Raw genomic sequence first — 24,147 nt, forward strand, 5'->3', positions numbered from 1 at the left:
GATTGATGTCAACTGAGTTTCTTTAGTAGGATCGGCCTTAGGCAGAAAAGAGGAGTTCAGAGAAAGCCTGTGACTGCATTTGCTCTTTTTTAAGTGCCTACAGCGCAAAATACTCAATATGCCAAAGCGGCATATTTTGGGGTGGCGAGTTCTGCAACCCTTCCATACAGTACCTCTGCTGAACTCCACCCGCAGTAAGAGATACATTTTACATTGCCTCCCAGTCACATTCAGACAAGAATATAAATTGCAACAAGTTTCACAAAACGATATTTATTATTTGCAATATACTCTGATGTTTTCTCTTCTGCTTCTTTAAGAATGGAGAAATAAAAATTGATCTCTATCAAGTAAATCAGTTACATAACCCACTAATGGGTTACAACCTATAGTTAAAAAACACTGGGTAGAGGAAACTGCAAAGGATACAGTAAAAATCATCTTACTCATTTTAAAAGTCTTAATGTTTCTGTGACCATGCCTTCTGAATCTTTCTGTGCTTGCACACAATCTGATGCCTGTCTGCGGGGAGATGATACCCACATCAGTAGCCAGAGTGGCAGGCATGTTGTGATAGATGACAAATAGAAATGCAGGTTGAGCTCTGTGGGGCCTGAGAGGGCAAGGTGAATTCCAGCTGAGCAAATCAGGGAACTCTGCCTGTAGGAGACGATATTTGAGCTGGATTCTAAAGAATATTTAGGATTTGACACATTTAGATTGCTAGGGGAAGGTGGTACAAATCAGGCAGAAGGGACAGTGAAAACAAAGACAGAGTTATTGGACCACTTGTAGCACGGGCAAAGGGCAGTAATGAGAAGTGAGCTTTTGGGCCCAGCCTGGTGACATAGCAGCTAAATTCTCGTGCTCCATTTGGTGGCCCGGGGTTCGCGGGCCCAGATCCCAGGCTTTGCACCACTTATCAAGCCATGCTGTGGCAGGCGTCCACATGTAAAGTAGAGGAAGATGGGCACGGATGTTAGCTCAAGGCCAGTTTTCCTCAGCAAAAAGAGGAGGATTGGTGGCAGATGTTAGCTCAGCGCTAATCTTCCTCAAAAAAAAAAAAAGAAGAAGAAGAAGAAGTGAGCTTTTAGTACTGGGGACTAGTTTCAGGAGCCTCAAATGCCAAACTAGGGAGGGGCTAGGTTTTACTCCTTAAACAATGTTGGGGCAAAGGATACAAACAGGCAATATACAGGAGAGCAAACACAAAAGCTATCAAAGTCATGTAGAGATGCTTGAACTCATTAGTAATCAAAGAAATGAAAATGAAAACAATGATGAGCTATCACTTTACACCAGATAGTCTGGCAAAACTTAGTTGGATGACCCAAGGCTTGGCCTGGATGTGGGCTCAGAGGAGTCCTGATGCCTTGGTGTTGGAAGACCAAGGCAACCATTCTGGAGAGGAGCCTGATACTCCTTGGTTCAATTAAGAATAAACAGACCCTTGGGGCTGGCCCTGTGGCTGAGTGGTTGGGTTCGCGCGCTCCGCTTGGGTGGCCCAGGGGTTCACCGCTTTGGATCCTGGGCGCAAACATGGCACCGCTAGTCAGGCCATGCTGAGGCAGCATCCCATGTGCCACAACTAGAAGGACCCACAACTAAAAATACACAACTAAGTACCGGGGGGCTTTGGGGAGAAAAAGGAAAAATAAAATCTTAAAAAATAATAAACAAGACCCTAGTAACCAAAGTTCTATCCCTGGGTTTTTATCCAAAAGATATTCTTATATAGATCCATAAAGGAAATGTGCAATGTTCATTGCATCATTTTTTGTGATGATGAGGAATTGGAGGAGACCTGGGTGTCCTTCATTGAGAGAGTGGGGACATAAAATGTGGTGTTTGCCCATCGTGAAGTTTAACACAGGACGTCAATCAACAGATTCAATGTTCACATCGCAACAGGGATAGCAGAGAGAGATGTAAGTTTTGTGGGAGTCAAGAGGGAAAGGCCAATTTTTAAAATACAGGTTAAAGAGGGGAAACAGGAAAAAATAGAATAAGGTAGAAAACACAATACCACTTACATGCATCCTGAGAAAGTAGAAATTAGTTATGACTGAGAAAGCAAAAATCTGTTCTGGCGTTCATCAGGCTGAGATAACCTAGCAGAGAATGAGCAGGAAACTGACCTCCCAGTACACGCAGCAGCTACAGAGCCATAACCCCCTTCTTCGAGTGACCACTGCTTTCTGATTCATTGAGAAACCTTGTTCTCTAAAAATCATAGACTATCAAAGCCTTTGCTGTTTGAAAGCATAGCAAGAATAAAACATCTTCCTCCTGCCTAGAGGACCTAAATCGCTTTGACACAGAGAAGCAGCCTCAATCTTCAACCTAGGTACAAAACTTCAAAAAAGAGCTTTCTACACACAACATTTCACCTTTATCTTGTAGTTTCCAAGGAAACTTGGATGCACCTCAAACCTAGTTCTGATGTCTATCCTTTCACACAACCCTCCTTTGCTTTGAGTACATCAAAACTCTGTACTCCACCTTCCCTACAACCTATGATAACTCTAGTTTTCCTTTGTTTGGTGAGACACCTCAGTTTCTTTGGTGTGTGTTCTCCCTCCTTGAAGACAAGTCAATAAACCTGGCTTGTGAGACTAAGTGCTGGTCTAGGCTGATTGAGATAAGATGATTTTTTTTCTGAGTTGATATAACTTATCTCAGTGTTCTTACATTGTTGGTTATTTCTAATGTTGTTAACTGCTAGAAATGCTGCATCAACATCTTGCTTCTTTGGCACTAGTAGTGTGGTATAGTGACTAAAAGGAAACTCTGGATTTTAATCCTTGGCCACTTACTGACTGTGTGTCTGTGGGCACGTTATTTAAGCTCTCTGTGATTCCATCTCCACATCAGTAAAATGAAAATAATGATACTACCTACCTGATAGGGTTATTGTGAGGATAAAATGAGTTAATACGTGTAAAGTGTTTAAAACATCATTTGACACCAAGGAAGGGTATATAAGCAATAGAGAAAGTATATGCCATTCTAGTTTACCTTTGCAGCTGGTTAGTTAGTGGGAAAGCATGTACTGCAGTTTTTTAAATTTTTTATTTTTAAATTATAATAGACTCACAGTAAGTTGCAAAAATAGTACAAAGAGGGGCTGGCCCTGTGGCTGAGTGGTTAAGTTTGCACGCTCCGCTGCAGGCAGCCCAGTGTTTCGTTGGTTCGAGTCCTGGGCGCGGACATGGCACTGCTCATCGAGCCACGCTGAGGCAGCGTCCCACATGCCACAACTAGAAGGACCCACAACGAAGAATATACAACTGTGTACCGGGGGGCTTTGGGGAGAAAAAGGAAAAAAATAAAATCTTTAAAAAAAACATAGTACAAAGAATCCCATGGACCTTTCCCCTAATGGCGACATGTTATATAGCTGCAGCACAATATCAAAACCAGGAAGTTGACACCGGTACATTACTGTTAACTAGTCTGCAGACCTTAATTACTTTTCACAGTTTTTTTAACCGGCATTCATGTTTGTGTGTTCGTGTAATTTTATGCAATTTTATTCCACGTATAAATTCATGTAACCACCACCACAATCAAGATACAGACCCATTCAGTCACCTCAGGAGAACTCCCAGTGTATTCCCAACCAGCTCCCACCTCAGACTCATCCCCTGGAAACTACTAATCTGTTCATCTCTGTAGTTTTGTTATTTCGAGAATGCCATATAAATGGAATATATAGTGTGTAAGGATAATTATTTTTAATGTTTAGAAAGCACTACACTTTTTGCAAGAACACATAAAAGCAAAATTAGAATGACTGAAAAGGAGTGCACAACCAGAGGGACCTACAACTGAATATACAGCCATGTACTGGGGGGCTTTGAGGAGAAGAAGAAGGAAAAAAAAACAAAAACAAAAAGAAGATTGGCAACAGTTGTTAGCTCAGGTGCCAATCTTTAAAAAAAAAAGAAAGAAAGAAAAGAAAAGGAGTAAAGGATGAACATAAAAAGGAATAATAAATAAGAAAAAGGAAAATGGTTCTATTAAATGTATACTAGTGGAGTCCCAGTCCCAAAGTGGTAGGTCAGCCCGTAATTCCCAGGATATTTGGAGTTTGTTGTTGTTGTTGCTGCTGTTTATCTTAGTGAAGATTTTTTAAATTGTTTTTCAGAATTAACTAAAATGAACTGAGAGTCTACTAGGTACCAGGCACCAGGATAGGCATTTGAAAGACATAATTTTCACCAAAAATATTCTCAAAATACTGGGGTGCCTTTTTTTATGGCCAATAATTCCACCGTCCAAACAGCCTCTGCTGACAATGTTTTTAAGTGCACATTGATGGAAAATTCAAATGATATTGACAGATACAAAGGAAAAAGTAAAAGCCTCCTTCGGGCCCAGCCAAGTCTTCTCCTTATGAGTAACCACTATTATTAGTTTTATTATGTGAAATTCCAGAAAAATGTTTTATTTATATACCAGTGCACACACACTAATATACACATATCCTTTTTTATTTACACCAAAGGAATCCTACCACTTTCTTGTCACCTACTAACACATGTTTAGTAGTTTCCAGGTGTTTACTATTAAAAATAATACTGCTTTCTCTAGCACTGTTTACAATAGCCAAGACGTGGAAGCAGCCTAAGTGTCCAGCAACAGACAAATGGATAAAGAAGATGTGGTACATATATACAACGGAATACTACTCAGCTGCAAAACAGAACAAAATCATTCCATTTGCAATAACATGGATGGACCTTGAGAGAATTATGTTAAGTGAAATAAGCCAGCGAGAGAAAGATAATCTGTGTATGACTCCACTCATATGAGGAATTTAAAATTATGGACTAAGAACAGTTTAGTGGACACCAGGGGGAAAGGTGGGGCGGGGGGGTGGGCACAAAGGGTGAAGTGGTGCACCTACAGCATGACTGACAAACATTAATGTACAACTGAAATTTCACAAGATTGTAACCTATCAATAACTCAGCAAAAAAAAATAATATTAATAATACTGCTTTCTCTTATTGAAGAACTCCAGCTGGTAAATTGAGGAGTGCTAGAATATCATTTTGCAGCCCCTAATGAATTAAAGGATCTAAGCATTAAGCTTCAACAGCTGCTATCACAAAAAGAGAAGCAACAAGACATTACGTGTCTCCTGATAGAAAAAAAAAGATAGCACTACCTATGAAGTAGTCTTGCCAGGGAGTGAAAAAGTGGACGTCAATCTAATCAAGCTTCTGGGCCAACTACTAATTTACAGGAAATACAGAGGATCGTGGTAAACTGCATCACAGGGAAGCAATCGGAAAAATCCTGACTGGGAACTGCTACAGGAAAAACAACCCAGTTTCTTCAACAAAGAAATTACAAGAAAAAAAGAGATAGGTGGAAAACATATTGGAGTAAAAAGACATGTCAACCAACCACGATGGGTAGACCTTATTTGGATTCAGATTCAAATAAAGCATTTTTAAAAGATATGAGATGTAGATTAAAATTGAAAATTTGAACACTAATTGAATATTTGATTAATTAAGGAACTATTGTTAATCATTTTAAAAGTGATTTGGTATTGTGGTCCTTATCTTTTAGAGATACACGAGGAAATATTTATGGGTGAAATATTATGGTGTCTGGGATCTGCTTCAAAATGATATGAGACGGACAGCCTTGACTTAATAATTGGTTTGAGTCAATAATTGACTTTGGGTTGATAATTGTTGAAGTTGAATAACAGGTACATTGGCATCTGTTTTGATTTCTCAATTATCAAGAATTATAAATATATATATTTTTTAAAAGCTGCTATTTGCCATCCCAGCACAAATATCTTAGAGTGTTTTCTTTAGGGGTTTTTGTTCTGTATTAGTATATGAAAAGGGAATTTTAGCAGTTATTGTTAAATTACCCACTAAAAAAGTTTGCAACAAATTCTTCTCCTACTAATGGTGTATAAGAGTACCCTATTTCTCTAACCCTAACCAGCACTGGGTATGAGCAAACCTTTACATTTGGCCAATTACAAATCTCACAGTCCCCCTCAGAATCTCATGGTCCCCTCACCGGACGAAGGTGGCTGACGTCAACCCGGACGGCCCGATGCAGCCATTTCCGCTTTAAGGGAGCCCTGGTGCAGTGAATGAACACTTATTTGAGGGTCAGAGTGCCATCTGCCCCAGAGAGTTCTTAAATGGACACAGACCACGTGGCCTCTGAGACTTTGACTTTTCTGTTTTCAGTGCCATTCAGCTCCTTTCTCTATCCATTGTCACTTTAGCCTAAAAGTTAATCAGGTTCTTCAAAGTCTGTTTCCATATGTCTGCCAAATCCTGCAAGGTCTGGCTCTGCTTACCTGTGGAACCTCATGCTGCTGCACTCTCCTCCTTTCCCTCTAAACACAACCCATACTAGACTTCTTGCAGTTCCTCTTAGCTCCCTGAGCTTGCTGCCTTTCACTCTCCTGTAGGCCTTTGCACATGCCACCCACGGCCGGGAACATTCTTCCTTCCCAGCCTATTCAGGTCTCATCCTAAGAGTCCCTTCCTCAGGGAGGCCTTCCTTACCACACCAATGTTAGGCTAGGCCCCCCTCCATTGCACTCTATCTGTACTTCTCCCATCTTAACACTTGTCACACTTTATTATAGTCACTGGTTTAATGTCTGCCTTCCCTTTTAGCCTAAAAGTCCAGGAAGACAGAAGACGCTGTTCTGTTTAACCTTATATCCTCACTGCCCAGCAGATTGCCTGGAATCTAACAAATACTCAATAAATTATTGGATGAAAGAATGAATTAATGATATCATACCTAACAATGCTTAGGCGTCAGAGAAGAGAAATGGTTCCAGAGAGGCTTTCTTATAGAACTTAATAATATTGATAGATACTTAATAAATACTTATAAAATTAGTACATACAGATTTTCAATCACCCACGTTAAATGGATGATTAAACCTAGCCTCCCTAGTCACAGAGACAGTCTCTCATTTAAGGATCAGTTTCTGAAACCTAAACAGAGATGCCCCTCAGGCTTACTCCCTGTGCCAGAACTACTTGCTTAGACATATTACGAGCTCTGTTAGCCTCTTTCTTAAAGGAACCAGGCTCCCCAGACCACACTGTGAAAGCAAATACGGTATAAGAATTGCTGATAAAGTTTTACATTTTTAACTTCTGTTTTTTTCTTTTGAAGTTCAAACCAAGGCAGCGAGGCAGACCACTGGGGGTTTGTGAGCAGGTGCGTGATGAGGTCAGATCTGTGCAGTAGAAGATTATTCTGGCAGCAGGACACAGACTGGATTAGAGGGGTTGTGAGCCTAGGACAGCAGAGGTGAAACCCTAACACTTTCTCCCACTTGAATAGAATCAGTATTTGTGTAGATGTCTCATCCTGCATCTGAGTTCCTTCCCAATGATGGCAGAAAATTTACCATGTTCATCTGTGGAACCACCATGACAGAAAGCTGGGGTGCATTAGAAAGCGGAGGAAGAACTAGAAAGCCCAACAATCCCTAAACAATTGAATGGATTAACAATTGTAGTTGCCCTCCATGCAATGCAATACTACTCAGCAATAAAAGGAAGGAATTATCGTTACATGCAACATTATGAATGAATCTCGAAATAATTATGCTGAGTGAAAGAAGCCCGACACAAATGATACATACTGTATTATTCCATTTACAAAAATTCTAGGAAATGTAAACTGTCTATAACGACATAAAGCAAACCAGTGGTTGCCTGAGGGTAGGGTTTGGGGCAAAGGAGGACATTGGTGAAGGGAGCAGAAGGGAAGAATTATGAAGGGGCACTAGGAATCTCTGGGGGTGGGGAAGTGTGATGGATATATTCATTATTTTGCTTATAGTGATATTTTCATAAGTATATATGTATGTCAACTTAGCAAATTATACTTCAAACAGATACGGTTTATTGCATGCCAATTATACCTCAGTAAAGTTGTTTCTTTAAAAAGTAGAGGTGGGTATGGTAGAGAAATAAGTTAGGAAGTGTCATTTGACCTGGAAGATGTGGCCTCCGCTTGAGAGAAAGCTCTGACCAAGCCAGAAGGAAGGGGCAGTCCAGTCCAGACCTGAGAAAGAGCAAACAGGTTTGGGAAGATGAATAGACCATTTCAACCAGAGCAGAAAACCTGATAGGGGAGCAGTAGGAGATGGAGCTGTAAAAGAAGGAAGAGGCAGATTATGAAGGGTGCTGAATATCAAGCTTTTTAAAGTGTGCGTTGGATTGCAGTTCCACCACTTACTTCCTAAACGATCCTGGACAAGTTATTTAACTTCTCTGAGATTCAGTTTCCTTTATCTATAAAATAAGGGCGATAATAATGAAACCTATCTTAAATGGTGACTGTGAAGATTAAATGAGGCAATACATGTAACCCACCTAGCAGATCACCAGGTAAATAGTTAAGTGCTCAGTTCGTAGAAGCAATTATTATTATAACAATTATTGTTATTAACCCCAACATAAGTAAATGTATACAGAGGTTTGAGCAGGGAAAGAAATGATCAGAGAGAATCTTCAGGAGGATTAATTTGTCACTAATTACTTCCCCTCCAGAGTTAAAATACCAAACTCCATCACTTCTACCCCCTCCTCATTCTATAACTTACAACTAAGGTTCTCTGATGTTAGTGACGGGATTGCAGCTGGTGAGCCCCACCATGCGGCCACAAACTAAAGTGAGATGTGCCATGGCTTTTGGGATGGAGAACGAGACCCCCCACACACACACACCCCTACCCCCACTCCCAACCTCAAGACTTTGAGCCATGGCCACACTGTAGATTTATATCCAGGGTGCATCCTGAAGACAATAAAGCAAGTGATATTTCTTTTAATTTTAATTATAAAGCATAGCTATTTCCCCCCAAAATCCAGGGAGGAGTTCAGGTTTTCAGAGGGTGATCTTTCTCAAGTCCCTTAAGCACTGAACTAAGAGTTTATTCTCTGGAGAGTTTCTGAGGAGAAACCTCTCTGTGCCCCAGTTTCCTCATCTGCAAAATGAGAGATAATAATGGTAACTACTTTGTGAGGTTCTTGTGAGGATTAAATGAGCCAATGTGTGTAAAGGGCCTAGAACATTGTCTGACACAGAGTGAGTGCCCTGTAGGTGTTAGCTAAGCTTTCTTAAGGACTTTACTTCTATCTTGTTTATAATGCTTCTTATTTGTGGCCATGTACTTTTCAATTACTAAGCATAAACAGTGTCCTGCTAACAGGCTATTTCAGCCCCAGTGCACCTCTGGGGTAGAAGTAAGTTTTGCTGATGGCTTATAAATATATGCATTCTCCGAGTCAGAGACACCCAGCTTTCCACAGACCCAGTAGTGGTTGTATCTGGTAATTTGATTTAATTAGAAAATATATAGCAGATAAAAGAATCCAGCCAACTTTTTAAATTAATTGGTAACTTTATCAATAACAATAGCATCTACACACATTTGAAAACATACATGTAGGAAACACAAGATTTAATCAGTCTATGATGTCTGGAGTCCATTTGGATTCATGAAAACCTTGCAATCAACTCCAGGACCAAAAGCAGTGTTTAATAACTGATCAGACCATCAATGTATTTATCAGCAAAATCATGGCTTGGACAGAAAGATTCAACATTCTGCAATGACACAAAGTAAAACTAAAATGTAATTGTCCTCATACCTGAGGATACAAAGGTGGACAGTGTTAGCTGCGTGGCCAGTGGACTATGCTTCTCTCAACCTTGTTTGTAGAGGGATATTAACTTTGCCTATCTTACAGGGTCTATCTTACAGGGTGTCCCGAAAAGCAAATGAGATGGTGAGTGTAAATTAAAAGGTGGTCTCAGTAGGGAACAGAGGATGAAGATGGCAGAATGGGGGGAGGTGGGGAGTGTCAGAAAAAGAGAAGGGAAAAGGATCTTACCAGAGACCAAAGCTCTGAATTTAATGAAAATCCAAAAGAGGTTACACTAAACTGAGAAGCATAAAGGGAGGAGCAAACATTGCCACCTCCTCTTAGGCGCAACAAGAATTTTAACATAGGCTTTCTCCCAGCTGTTGCCTTGAGGGGACCACGGCAGACTTGGGAAAGAAGCTCCAAAAATATTTCCATTTTCATCATCTTCACATATGTTTAACGGAAATGACCCGCACTCATCCATCCAAGGAAGTGATTAAGGAAGGGGTGGGATAGGAAAATTAATTCAACAGTATTAATTCACGATGTAAGTGTCCACTACACGTCAGGCAGATTGGCGCTGACAATATAGCGGAAAACCAGACCAGCAAAGTCTCTGTCAAGGGCTTGAGGAGAAAGACCATAAACAAGAAAATAAACGAGCCAAACAATTTCTGACAGCTACCAGGAGGAAGATAAAACAGTGAGAGAGACCAAGGACAGGCAGAAACGAGAAGCGCGAATTCCTGAGTGGATGAGCTGGGAAGGCCTCTGAGAGGTGACTTTTAGCCCAGACCTAAGTGACCAGTGCCTTGCAGTGACCCAAGGCTGGAGCGTTCCAAGGAGAGCATTCAAGGGAAAAAATGACTTACAAACAGAGAAATAGGGATCTCAAAGTCTTAAAGTAAGCAGCGAAAACCAGAATCTACGAATTCTGGAGCGGCGCGTGGTTTTGAATATTCACGTCGTCCAATCACGGAAAGGCTGAGACCCGGCCGCGCTGGCTCCGCCTGAGGTGCCCAGAAGCGCGCTGGTATCCATGGGAGGCCACACCGCAAAGCAAAACTGGTGACCCAAGACCCAAGAGGCTGCCAGACTCTTGAGAATCCTCCAGGGCTGTGATGCAGTGCTCGCGGGACCCGAGCTTAGTTGTGTCTTCGGGTCCTTTCTTAAATGTAGATGCCGAAAATCACTCACTTCTTTTTAAAACACCGATGAGACGTAGCCGGCAGAACCCCCAGGACACTGTAGTCTGGGGTCGGAGGGTGGGGTGGAGCGGATCTTAGTTTAGAGCCGATTCATGGGAAAACTAAGCACAATAAGAGATTAAGACGCACCCTAGACTCAGAAGCAAAGGCAGTCCCGCGCAAGGAACCTGAAGTCAGAGGACCGAAACGGCTAAGTGTGCCATCTTCTGTGACCTTTAACCAACTAGAATAACTTACTTTGTGAGAAGAAACAAAGAAAGTAAGTGAACAAAGCTCTTTTCTGGTGATTAGGTGGGTGGCTCTGAAAAGAGCCTTTGGAGTCAAGCGGGCGGCGAGCCGCGCGAGCGCCGCGTCCCGGCAGGGACTCACTTGGAGCTGGTGTACTTGGTGACGGCCTTGGTGCCCTCGGACACGGCGTGCTTGGCCAGCTCGCCGGGCAGCAGCAGGCGCACGGCCGTCTGGATCTCCCGGGACGTGATGGTCGAACGCTTGTTGTAATGCGCCAGACGGGACGCCTCGCCGGCGATGCGCTCGAAGATGTCGTTGACGAAGGAGTTCATGATGCCCATGGCCTTGGACGAGATGCCGGTGTCCGGGTGCACCTGCTTCAGCACCTTGTACACGTAGATGGAATAGCTCTCCTTGCGGCTGCGCTTGCGCTTCTTGCCGTCTTTCTTCTGGGCTTTGGTGACCGCTTTCTTCGAGCCCTTTTTGGGCGCGGGCGCGGACTTGGCCGGCTCAGGCATTGTAGTATACAACACGGGTTAGCAAAGGAAAGAAATGTGAGAATGGGCGGGCCTGATCCTTTTATAACTACCGTATGCAAATTAGGGCTTCAAAAGTCTCCCGTTTCCATTGGGCCATGTAGGGACCTTGTGTCATCAGTCATAGCTACGTAGCAACACCCACTCTTGACCTTATTGGCAGATTCTGGAGCCAATTTAGGACCAATGAAAGATTCGTTCCTGACTCCACCCCTAGGAAAGCTTATAAAGGCTTTCCAATTGCTGATCTTTCAATCCTGTTTTGTTACGAGATTCCGAGATTTAGGTGTTGTAGCTTCATTCTCAATCATGTCTGGCCGTGGCAAACAGGGAGGGAAGGCCCGCGCTAAGGCGAAGTCGCGGTCTTCTCGCGCTGGGCTCCAGTTCCCGGTGGGGCGAGTGCACCGCCTACTGCGTAAAGGCAACTACGCCGAGCGGGTGGGGGCCGGCGCGCCGGTCTACATGGCGGCGGTCCTCGAGTATCTGACGGCGGAGATCCTGGAGCTGGCGGGCAACGCGGCCCGAGACAACAAGAAGACGCGCATTATCCCTCGTCACCTGCAGCTGGCTATCCGCAACGACGAGGAGCTGAACAAGCTGCTGGGCAAAGTCACCATCGCCCAGGGCGGCGTTCTGCCCAACATCCAGGCCGTGCTATTACCAAAGAAAACCGAAAGCCACAAAGCCAAAAGTAAATAAATCCTGATAAAGTAAACCAAAGACCAAAGGCTCTTTTTAGAGCCACCCAAGTTTTCAAAAAAAGAGCTAATGCGCTATTTAGTGATCAGCCCTTCATTTGACACTTTGGTGGCTCTTAAAAGAGCCTTTGGGGAGAGTGGGGATGGTGTCAAGCCTCCTAATTACTTGTTCTTGCCAGGCTTGTGGCTTTCCGTTTTCTTAGGCAACAAGACAGCCTGGATATTGGGCAAGACGCCGCCCTGGGCAATGGTGACACCCCCGAGTAACTTGTTGAGCTCTTCGTCATTTCTCACAGCTAGTTGCAAATGACGAGGGATGATGCGCGTCTTCTTATTATCTCGGGCCGCGTTACCCGCCAGCTCCAGGATCTCCGCAGTCAGGTACTCCAGCACTGCCGCCAGGTACACCGGCGCGCCGGCCCCCACCCGCTCGGCGTAGTTGCCTTTGCGCAGCAAGCGGTGCACTCGCCCCACCGGGAACTGAAGGCCAGCGCGGGACGATCGAGACTTGGCCTTGGCGCGAGCTTTGCCTCCCTGCTTTCCGCGTCCTGACATTACGGCTAAAAATGCAGTTACAGCTTCTTTTTCAAGGAGAAGGATGTGAAGAGGATAACCAATTTGATGTAATTTATAAGAGCTACCGGAGGGGTGATGGGAAGTAGTTTGATTGGCTAAGAGCGGAGCCGGATCAAACAGCCAATAGGAAAGCAGAAAGCAGACTCTTCGTTTGCATCCTACACTACGAGGAAGTGACGGATTTCGTAAGTACCTACCAATCACTGGGAGCCACATTAAAGGCCCTTATTTGCATGCCAGGATTTTTAAAGAAAGAAGCGTTTCAAACAAAATGGTGTTTTATTTTTTACTGAATGGCAATTTTTTTCCAGTTTAGAGTGGTAATTTTTTTTCCAGCTTAGAGCAAGAGATATCCCAAGGAGGACCCGAAAGGCCTGCACGAGGGTCTCAAGCAGATGCAGTTATTCCCACTCAAGGGTACGCGATTCTGAAGCCAGTTATCCCCTTGGGCCCTAAATTACCCTCCAAGTCCTGCCCTTCTGTCTCGCCACAAATTACCCTAAAAAATATTCTACTAAGGCCGCCTCCTTTCTCTCTCCTCAATTAGTCGCTGCCTGCAGTATGGCTTCGCCCAACCCCCACCCGCCTTCGCTCCTCGGAATCCTGTGTGACCAAGGGCTAGAATAGATTTGTCATTCTTCTCTTGACCTCCAGGAGGCGTCCGATACCGCCTTGAAACGCTCCTTGGCTTTCAAAATGTCGTCCTCCGCCTCTTATCCTGCCCCTATTCCTCTGCTCATCCCTAAATCCATCTTGGCTCTGCCTCCCTGCTTGTCCCACCTCCATTCTTCACCCTTCCCGAAGAATCTTACCCGGTTGCATGCTTTCAACTAACATCTAAATTTGTTTCAGAAGCTCAGACCCTTATCCCTAACCGCTTACTGGATACTTCAACCCGTTTTTCCCAACGACTCCTACCTATCCAAACGCAGACTCAGCCAAACAACTCATCCCGCCCTCCTCTCTCTGCCCTCTTTCCCTGAGTTGCACCATCTTCCAGGTACTCACGCCGGAATCTACTCTTCCTTGCATCTCAAGAGCACATGCAGTCAGTTACTTCCTTAACATCTCCTCAGCCTTTCTCCATGCTTTTCTTGTCAGCCTCACTATCGCTCTCAGACTTCAGCAGCAGTCCCTGTAGACTCGTGTGCATAGTCCTCCGCGGGCCTTCCATTGAAATCTTTCCTGAAAGTTCTGTTTGTTCCTCCTCAGCTTCCCATCTCTGGGAGTCCTACACCCCCAACACCATTTTCACCCTTTCCTAAGTAGTCATAAGGACAGGAGGTAGAATATTAGAGAGAAAAGAATAGACTCAAATTCTGTTCCTTGAACCCTTTTCTGATCTCTCTTTTATCCTCACCTTTATTCAACTGACATTTATCCAGTACATACTATAGGCAATGGGTATACAGATAACTGAGACTAGCACAAAGAATTGTAATGAGATGCCTCTAGGAAATGGAGGAAATCTGAACTCTGGAAGTTAAATCAGTTAATATCTGCAGAGATTACCCCTGGTAAGACTGCTGGTATGGATTTGTGAAACACCCAAGACCAGTCAAAGGTGATGGGAGTGTTTCCTCAATAGCAGAGTGTAACTGAAGATAATTCTAACCCAGTCGAGTATATCATTTCAAAAGATTTGTGTGTTAATAGAAACATGTGGTCCAATCAGAGTCTAAACGGGGCACAAGTACAGTAGTAATGTGTTGTGTTTCTCAGTATATGTCCACTAGACACAAAAGTTTGGACTATTATAGAAGGGTCCTTAGCTGTGAAATCAGCCTTTTCTCACAGCCTGGGTGAAATATTTCTGAAGACTATGCAACTCTCTTAGCTCAGATTCTGTGCTCAATTAACAACTTTCCAATTATTCTACTTCAAGATAAAAATATGAGACTGAGAAGGGGAGAGCCAGTTATGGGAAGATATATCTATCACTAGAAGTTAAATGAATTTGCATTCTAGACTATTCATAAATTTCTCATGTATTTTGTTAAGGTCTCCTCAAGAAGCCAATCAACTCTAAAAGTTCTAATAGTGTCAACTTTTCAGACCTACAGGGCTGAAAACAAAACCCAGATAGCGGGGCCCCACCAGAACTCTGGTACCCTTCGAGGCCCTGCTTGAGGGGTCAGCTGACCTCCCCCTCTCTGACCTGTGATCTCTGTTTTCCTTCTATCACAGTGACCCAGTGCTATGAGGAAGGGGAAAGGGGAAAGAGATTATATTGAACCCTATGCTGGGCTACCATGAAGTGGATATAATTGTTTCACAGATAAGGAAACTGAGGCTCAGAGGAATTAAAGCACTTGCCAAAGGTGACGCAACCACTTACTAAGACCTGATTAGAACCCAGGTCTGCCTGACTCAAAGACTGTGCTCTTCACCACTTCATTCACACTGCCTCATTAACTAGATGCTGGGCTTCATGAAGTCACTTAACTCTCCCAGCCTTGCTTTGTTCCTCCATTAAAAAGAGAGAGAGAATTACACTTAATACTTTAGATTACATCCCACTTTCTTCCTCTATTAAAAAGAGAGAGAGAGAGGGAGAGAGAGAGAATTACACTTAATACTTTAGATTCCATCCAGCTATAAACCCTTATTAGATAAGTCTAGATAGGCTGGTATCCTACAAATTATACCAGGCTCAGTTACTATCTATTGCTCCCCAGAGCTCCTTTCCCAACATTCTTACCAGAGCTATTAAAAAATAAAATCGAGCAGGCCATTTGTAAAAATAGTACACCATCGCAGACAAACAGGCTGAATCTTATTTCCTTTAATACCTCTGGGATTTTTACCCAAAGACAACTGAGTTCCTTCCTGGGCAATCTAGTTAATCAAACATTTATTTTGTCTTAGAGCTCCATACCACCATTCCAACCATAGTCCTCTCTCTTCCCCCTTCGCTCCACCTCTCCCTCCACCCGCCAGCCTCCTCCATGCTGAGCTGCACATCATGCATGAGATGAGCTGGGCCTTTCCACGGACCCATGCCTTGCACATACAGTTGCCTCTGGCTAGAATGTTTCATCCTCCTCTTGACCTGGCAAAATCCTCCTTACCTTTCCAGTTTCAGCCCAGATATCCCCTCCTCCTTCATGAGGCCTTCCCTACTCCCACACACACATCCTCAGTGTACCCACATCTCTGTTCACATCCTGGTGACAGCACTTACCACTCTGTAGTGTGCTTTGACTTTGGTCTCACTTCTCTCTGTGACCACCTCAAGGGAGAAACCATGTCTTCTTCATTTTTTAATCAGGAGTCCTTAATTTCGTCTACCTGGTTCTTAGTAGGGTAATTAAATGTTTTGGGCATGAATAAATGAGACAATACTCTTAGACAATTAGTGTCTTGCTTTCTAAAATATTTTCCTTTAGTCAACAACCACTCTCCAAATGCCAACTATAAATAGTAGATTGTGGTAACCAGCATGATGGAAGATATAATAGAAGCTGATCAATTAAATAAAAATAATATACCCTACCATAATAGAGTTGTTAGAATAAGTGAAAATAAATGTAAAGAACCTAGAACAGAGCCTGCAATCTGAGAGGCCCCAGTTCTGGTTAGGGCAGAATAGCTTAGTGGTTAAGAGCCCAAATTCTGCAGCATCGCTCTGAGTTTGTTCACCAGATCTGTGAGCATGGGCAAATTACCTAACCTCTAAGGGTCTCTGCTTCCTCATTGGTAAAGTAAGAGTAATAATAGTAGCTATTTCCTGGGATTGTTGTAAGAATTAAAAGAGTTCATGAATGTAAAACATTTAGAACAGTACTTGGCACCAACAAAGCAGGGGCATCCCATAAATTCTTTGAATGAATTTGCCATTTCAGAAATAAACACTGTGTTTATCCTCCGATCTAGCAATTCCACTCCTGGATATACACCAAACAGAAATGAATGTTTACATCCAACAAAAAGCATGTACAAGAATGTAGTATAGTCATATCCTGCAATGCTATACAACAATGAAAATGAACCAATTAGCACCACACACATGGATGAATCTCACAGACAATATTGAGCAAAAGAAGACAAACAAATTAATTCATACTTTGTGATTCTATTTCTATGAAGTTCTGAAACAGGGAAAGCTAATCTGTGGTGATAGATGTCAGAATAATGGTTACCTGTGGCAAGGTATTGACTTCCCTGAGAGCCTTCCAAGGTGTGGAAATTTTCTGTATCTTGATAAGGGTATATTCTTATGTAAAACTAAGCTGTACGCTTAAGAATTGTACATTTCTTATGGTAAATTATACATAAATAAGCACAAATTAATTTTTTAATGGAAAAATATTGAAGTAATCATCATGGGGGAAAAATGAATACTTTGTTGGGCATCCCAATATTCATGTTACAGATTAGTGTTTATTGTTTTTTGTTTTGTTTTATTTAATTACACATGAGGTGGCCACCATAATCTCTTGGTGCTTAAAGCCTCTAAAAGTCTTAATCAGGTCACAAAAAACCTTCACAAAATAGTATACATTATTATGACAATATTTTTATTATAAACAAAGACACTAAGCTTGCCCCATGGAACTTGCAACCTGCAAAGCTTTCATTTATTTTTGCAACAGGAATAAAAACGATGTCGGCCATCTCGATCCATACACTCATCCATCCAGTACATTTTATTGAACACCCAAGTATGCCAACACTGAGCTTGGCATAACACATCTAGAATGTAGTGAATATGTTCCCTCTGCCAAGATCGCTCTTTCCATATGGTTAGTTCCCTCTAGTCATTCAAATCTCTGTTTAAATGTTCCCTCCGCAGCAAGGAGAAGAAGAAGCCTTCTCTGACCCCAGCCTCCACCCATTCGCCACCACTATCACTGGATTAGTAAATTGCAAGGCCCTGACCAAAAACAAGTCCTGCAGACTCCATCTCTCTAACAGTGTTCTAATTGATTTACTTCTCTCTAGCCTATCTCTTGCCTTCACTCAGATTATCTTTCACCAGACTACTGCCATAGGATCTTCTACTCTTCTCCCTGCTTCCACTCTTCCCGTCCCTCTAATACATTCTGCACACACTAGCCAGAATGATATTCTAATAGAAAATCTGATTCTTTTCTCACCATATGCTCTCTCCCCGGGTGATTTCACCCCCCTCACCCACTTCCCCACCCACCCACCCCTGATGATCTCATTTCATCTTCAATAACTCCTGCTTCAAATACACTTCTCAGATGCTAAAATTAGTAGACAAAAGCTCAATGAGAAACAGGATGTTACATAGACTCAAAGTATCTACAAATGGACAAAGAATAATTTTACAATGGAGAAACCTGAAAGAAACCACCTTAATCAAGTGATCAGAATTATCACTAGCAACAGGACAAATTAATTTATATGCCCCCTGGTATGGTTCACTGAGAAGGACTCAACAACGCTTCTGCAGTATTCCTGCCACAAACCCATGTCCTAAATCTGAATCATAGAAAACATTAGACAAACCCAAACTGAGGGACATTCTACAAAATAAATGGTCTGTACTCCTCAAAAATGTCAAAGTCATGAAAGACTAAGGAACTATTCCAGATTAATGGAGACCGAAGAGACATAAAAACTGAATGTAACATGTGATACTAGATTGGATCCAGGACCAGAAAAAAATTTTTCATTTTATATAAAGAACATTAGTGGGACAACTGGCAAATCTTGAGTAAGATGTATAGGTTAGATAACAGTACTCCATCAAGGTTAATTTCCAGAGTTTGACAAACAATTATATTGTGGTTATGTGAGGAAATCTTTTTTTTTCCACTACATACACATTAGTAAGTATATATTAGAATTCTCCATAGAAGCAAACCAGTAGGATATATATGGGGGGTCGGGGGAGGGGAGGGAGAGAGAGAGAGAGAGAGAGAGAAAGAGATTTATTGTAAGGAATTGGCTCACATGATTATAGAGGCTGACAAATCCCAAAGTCTGCAGGGTGAGTCAGCACGCTGGAAACCCAGGAGAGCTGATGGTGTAGTTCTGTCCAAGGCCAAAGGCCTGAGAACCAAGAGAACCAATACTGTCATTCCAGTCTGAAGTCCAGCAGGCTGGAGACCCAGGAAGAGCCAATGTTTCAGTTCAAGTCTGAAGGCAGGAAAAAAGCCAATGTCCCACTTCAAAGGCAATCAGGCAGGAAAGAACTCTGTCTTTCTCAGGGAGGGGCAGCCTTTTTGTTCTATTCAGGCCTTCAACTGATTGGATGAGGCCCACCCACATTAGGGAGAGCAATCTGCTTTACTCAGTCTACCAATTTCAATGTTAATCTCATCCAAAAACACACTCACAGAAACACCCAAAATAATGTTTGACCAAATATCTGGGCACCCTGTCACCCAGTCAAGTTGACACATAAAATTAACCATCACAGGTGGTTACATGTAAATGGGCTTTTTCTCTGAAACTTACTCTCAAAAGGTTCAGGAAAAAAAATATGGATGTGTAGAATGGAGACATTCGGTCTCCATTAATCTGGAATAGTTCCTTAGTCTTTCATGACTTTGACATTTTTGAGGAGTACAGACCATTTATTTTGTAGAATGTCCCTCAGTTTTGGTTTGTCTAATGTTTTCTATGATTCAGATTTAGGACATGGGTTTGTGGCAGGAATACACAGAGAAAATACAGCAAACATGGTAAAATGTTAACATTTGCATAATGTGGGTATCAGGGTGAAGGATATACAGGAATTACTTGTACTATTTTTGTAATTTCTGTAACTCTGAAAGTACCTCAGAAGAAAAAGTTAAAAATAAAATACACACAGAACCATATTTCCAACTTGACATCTCTTCTTGGATATCATAAAGACACTTCAGACTTAAGTCCAAAACTGAATTCGGCACCTAATCTTCCCCTCCCCCACTCTTCCAAACCTGGTTTTCTTCCGGTATTCCATAATTCAGGGAAAAATGCCATCCATCCAGATGAACAAATCTGATAGTCATCCTTGACACATCCCCTCCCATAACTAACCCATTACTATATCGTGTGGATTTTACCCTCCTAATATAGATCTTGTAGCCACAATTTCTTTCCATCCCCACCTCCTCCACTACCACCTTGGTCCAAGTCATCCTCATCTCTCACCCAGATGGCTGCAGTAACCTCCCAACTGGTCTCCCACTGGTGTTCTTCCCCTCCCCCACCCCCCACAGTTCTCCACACTTGAGCCAGTGATCTTTGCACAATACAAATTTAGAGAGAGCTAAATGCCATGCATGATCCTTGACTGACTTTCTAAAAATAAAAAGTTATAAAGAACAATAATGAGACAACTGGGGAAATTTGAATATCAATTCCATATCAGATAATACTATTGTATAAATGTTAAATGTCTTGGGTGTGGTAGAAGTATTGTGGTTATGCAGGAAAATGTCCTTGTTAGGAGATATATGCTGACATATATATAGTATATATAGTAGTATAGTGGTGAAGGGTAAAGATTTTTGCAACTAACTCTCAAATGATTCAGCAAAATTAATAATTATTTTATTATTATTATACATAGATTCAAAAAAGATACAAAACAATCTGGCAAAATGTCAATGAATATAGGTGAAGGGTAAATGGGGTGCTCATTGTATTAATCTTGCAACTTTTCTGGAAGTTTATAATTTTTTTAAAAGGCTAGGGTAAATATGTCATTATGTTAAATTTCTTGAGTATGACAAGGCTACTGTGGTTGTAGAGAAGACTCTCCTTGTTCTTAGGAGATACAAATGTCATGCTATCTGCAACTTATTTTCAAATAGTTCAGCCAAAAAAAAGTATGTAAATATATTTTTAAAGTATATAGGTATATATAAAGTACTTAAATATATAAATATATAATATAAGTATGTAATATATATAAATGTAAAAAATAGTGAAAGGTAGAGGATGTTGCTTTGTACTATTCAACTTTTCTGCAGGTTTGAAATTTTTCAAAATTAGAAGTTAGGGAAAATAGACATATATGGAGAAAATCTATAAAATATTAAGGATACAAAATAAAATACAGATTGAATTGAAAAGTTACATCATCTTGGAAAAATCTCATCCTGTTACATTCCTGCTTAAAACCTTCACTAGCTTCCCACTGCTCCTAGGATAAAGACAAAACCACCTAACAAAGTCTGCAAGGCCCACCGTGATCTGGTCCCTGCCTCTTCTCCCGGAAGGCCAACCCATTCACTCCGCTTCCCATCACCATCCTCTCTGCACTGTGGGTTCCAACCATACCTAACTACACCCGAAGAAACCACTCCCCCAAAGTTCTCTCTCCTCCAGGCCTTTGCACTTGCGGCTACCATAGCCTATGAGGCACTGAAAAAGGGGTTTTTGTGTTCCCCTCAATCTCCCCTAGAAAGTCTTCTCTGCTCCCTCAAGTCTGGGTGGCATGCCTCCTTAGCATCCTGTTCTTAGTCCCATCATAGCACCTATCACACGATATTGCAATTGTCTTCTCATTTGTCCATCTTCTCCAGTGTTGCGTAAACTCCTTGAGGACAGGGCCTGTCTTTATTCCCCAACCTCCAGGACGGATCTGGCGCACAATAATTACGTGCTCAATAAACGGAATGAATTTCCATTTTCTTGTATGTAAACTAAAGGAGGTAGCCTAGATGATCTACAAGATATATTAGCAATAAAATAGATCGAGTAATCCCAATCTCAATCGCGCAGGAATTCCCGTTTTCTTTGCAATTCCTCAGGCTCAGTACGTTCGACGACCCCACGAGTCGGGAGAACCAGAGACTACAGTTCCCGTGAGCCCTCGGGGCATCACGTAGCGCCTGCCCATTCGCTCGTGCCGCGAGGACTCTATTTCCCAGCTGCCTCAGGACGCGAGGACCGCACTTCCCAGAACGTCAGGGGTTCCGTCCCCGAGCAGGACCTGCGGTAGCCAAGGCTGAGTGGAAGGTAGAGAGGGCCCAGCCTGGGGTTCAGAGGGGACGCTGGCTCAGCCAAAAGCCCGGAGTTGCACATACCCTACTTTTGCAACCTCCAGCCCATTCCTTGCAACTCCCCTTAGCAACGAACGTGCCTCGCGCGCGGGTCCTCTTCAATGACCCCTCGCCTTTCGGCTACCCGCGGCTGGACGCCAGATTCCCCCACGTCACACAGAGGAAAGGGGCGGTGTCTTGGGTCTCGCTGTCTGGCGTCAAGGCTGGCTCCCTGCAGGAGCGGGATGTGGACGTCGGCTGCGAGTACAGGGTGCGGGGGAGGGGGAGGGGAAGGGCGGAGACTGGCTCTCTCCAGGCACGGAGGCGCTGACCCTCACTGCTCTGGTCCTTGTCTCTGCCGTAGCCGATGCTGAGCGGGCAGCTGGTCGGTCGCTTGTTCTCCATGGCCGGCCGCGTTTGTCTGACCCGGGGCCGCGCGGGATTGGGGACCGTCGGTCCCGTCGAGGCTGCCATTCGCACGAAGTTGGAGCAGGCCCTGAACCCCGAGGTGCTGGAGCTGCGCAACGAGAGCCGCGGCCACGCGGTCCCACCGGGCAGTGAGACGCATTTCCGCGTGGCTGTGGTGAGCTCTCGCTTCGAAGGACTGAGCCCCCTGCAAAGGCATCGGCTAGTCCACGCCGCGCTGTCCGAGGAGCTGGCTGGGCCGGTCCATGCGCTGGCCATACAGGCGCGGACCCCTGCCCAGTGGAGGGAGAACCCGCAATTGGACACAAGCCCCCCCTGCATGGGTGGGAGCAAGAAAACTCGAGGAACTCCCTGAACCCCCGGAGAGAAGGAGGACTAGGATCTGAGTGGGTTGCATGAGAATAAACTCCTGGGGCCTACTTTTGCCCAATACAGTCGTATTTGTAAGAGATGAGAACCCCTGCGCCAGTCTACCGGCGCATCCATATACTCTGGAGATAGCAACTCATTTTAGATCAAAGCTAACCCAAGGAAAGAGTAGAATCACTGACTACTGCTCTTGCCCTGAACTATTCAGGAAAAGCTGCCCAGTTTCATGTTAAATTGTAAGGAACCACAAGACCTGATGACTTGGAAATAATCCTGTATATTAAAAGAGAAGTTATCATATGAGGTGCGTTGCTGTGTTATTAATGGCCTGTTGAATTAGTGCTACAGATGTTCTTTGGAGAAGAAAGATACCATGTAGCCTAGGGTAGTTAGGAAGGGCTTCATGGGAGAAGTGACCTAGTTGGGTCCTTAAAGGAAAGCACAGAATTAAACAGAAAGGAGAGACGAAAGGTGTTGCAGGCAGGGGAAGAGCCCAAGCAAAGACATAGAAGCTGGACCAGGCAGTGAGTTATTAGACAAGACAGGAGTTATAGACGCATTTAAATTTCATACAAGAGGAATGTTTGGCTTTCTAACAGCCTGTCCATTTCCAAAAGGATTTTTATTTGTTTGTAAGAAAAATCTTTCTCTAAGGCAGTGAAAAGATGATAACCTAGGAGATGAAAATATAGAAGATGGAGAAAGCTTTATGTAGCCTTTTTACTTGTGAGCCTTCTAAATGTTGTATTTCTGAGGGAACTCAAGTAACATCTAAGTAAGCAACTTTCTGGAGATCTCAATGTGGAGATAGAACTTAGATACTAAAGAAAAAGCTTGATTAACATATATCTTAACGCTTTTTGGCTAAAGAGTTTAGACTGCATCTGGTTGGGCAGTAGGGAGACATTGAGGAGTTTTGAGGAAAGGCATGCCAAAGCACTGGGGCAGATTGATCTGGCAGTGATGTATAGGTAGGTTGGCATAAGAGACTGGAGATGCAGAGATTGAACAAGAGTAAAGGTGAAACGCTGACTTAGAGGTCAGCTGTAGAAAGGGAAAGGAAGACTGGTTTGAGAGCTAACATAAAATAGAAAAAGGCTTTGATTAGAACAGAAATGGAGTAGAGAGAGGGGGGTCAAGGGTAACCCCCATGCAGTGGTTTCCAGATTTCCACACAGGTAAGAATTCTCAAGGGAGCTTGTTTAAAATGTGGATTCTATGTCCCCTCTCTTCCAAAAAGAGGGTTCTGATTCCACAAGTCAAGAATGGAATCTGGAATCTATATTTTTAAAAGGCACACAAGACGATTTGCTGGAAAGTTGGTTCTGTTCTCAAGAAACATTACTCCTCTTTGTTTTCATTTCTTGGGGTTTTTCATTTTTTTAAGTTTATTTTTGTAAATTTTGATTGTGGTAAGAACACTTAATATGAGATCTGTCCTCTTAAATGTTTAAGTGTACATTACCATTGTCTGTAAGTAC

General features: G+C 42.9%; 5 protein-coding genes across 8 annotated transcripts in view; 3 read left to right on the forward strand and 2 right to left on the reverse strand.

Annotated features, from left to right (window-relative positions):
- The window catches only part of LOC106846575 (histone H3), a 39,166-nt gene extending 28,756 nt beyond the window's left edge, over window positions 1–10,410 (forward strand). For both annotated transcript variants that reach the window (XM_070497766.1, XM_070497765.1), the window contains one exon: window positions 4,597–10,410. The gene's annotated coding sequence lies outside the window, so the exon portion shown is untranslated. The remainder of the gene's footprint in view (window positions 1–4,596) is intronic.
- H2BC21 (H2B clustered histone 21) lies at window positions 9,408–11,661 on the reverse strand. The gene has a single exon (XM_014865439.2). The coding sequence runs from the start codon at window positions 11,626–11,628 to the stop codon at window positions 11,248–11,250; it is 381 nt and encodes a 126-aa protein (XP_014720925.1). The 5' UTR covers window positions 11,629–11,661; the 3' UTR covers window positions 9,408–11,247.
- A 294-nt stretch (window positions 11,662–11,955) lies between these two features.
- On the forward strand, window positions 11,956–12,395 carry H2AC20 (H2A clustered histone 20). The gene has a single exon (XM_014865436.3). It carries the CDS (start codon window positions 11,956–11,958, stop codon window positions 12,343–12,345), a length of 390 nt encoding a protein of 129 aa, XP_014720922.1. The 3' UTR covers window positions 12,346–12,395.
- A 108-nt stretch (window positions 12,396–12,503) lies between these two features.
- Window positions 12,504–22,966, forward strand: BOLA1 (bolA family member 1). Of its 3 annotated transcripts, none has more exons than XM_014865437.3 (3): window positions 12,504–13,105; window positions 21,641–21,848; window positions 22,236–22,966. In XM_014865437.3, the coding sequence occupies exon 3, from the start codon at window positions 22,239–22,241 to the stop codon at window positions 22,650–22,652; it is 414 nt and encodes a 137-aa protein (XP_014720923.1). In that variant the 5' UTR covers window positions 12,504–13,105; window positions 21,641–21,848; window positions 22,236–22,238; the 3' UTR covers window positions 22,653–22,966. The 3 variants fall into 3 exon arrangements, with proteins under 3 accessions (XP_014720923.1, XP_070353865.1, XP_014720924.1); XM_070497764.1 differs by having other exon boundaries at window positions 12,908–13,105; window positions 21,612–21,848; XM_014865438.2 differs by having other exon boundaries at window positions 12,966–13,105; window positions 21,641–22,142.
- On the reverse strand, window positions 12,507–12,899 carry LOC106846573 (histone H2A type 2-B). The gene has a single exon (XM_014865440.3). The coding sequence runs from the start codon at window positions 12,897–12,899 to the stop codon at window positions 12,507–12,509; it is 393 nt and encodes a 130-aa protein (XP_014720926.1).
- Window positions 22,967–24,147: the final 1,181 nt, after the last annotated feature.

Source organism: Equus asinus, chromosome 25, assembly GCF_041296235.1.
Source record: "Equus asinus isolate D_3611 breed Donkey chromosome 25, EquAss-T2T_v2, whole genome shotgun sequence".
Lineage (NCBI taxonomy): Eukaryota > Metazoa > Chordata > Mammalia > Perissodactyla > Equidae > Equus > Equus asinus.

Bases quoted from the DNA above. Each gene is read 5' to 3' on its own strand.
- H2BC21 (XM_014865439.2), bottom strand. From the start codon at position 11,628: ATGCCTGAGCCGGCCAAGTCCGCGCCCGCGCCCAAAAAGGGCTCGAAG.
- BOLA1 (XM_014865437.3), top strand. From the start codon at position 22,239: ATGCTGAGCGGGCAGCTGGTCGGTCGCTTGTTCTCCATGGCCGGCCGC.
- H2AC20 (XM_014865436.3), top strand. From the start codon at position 11,956: ATGTCTGGCCGTGGCAAACAGGGAGGGAAGGCCCGCGCTAAGGCGAAG.
- LOC106846573 (XM_014865440.3), bottom strand. From the start codon at position 12,899: ATGTCAGGACGCGGAAAGCAGGGAGGCAAAGCTCGCGCCAAGGCCAAG.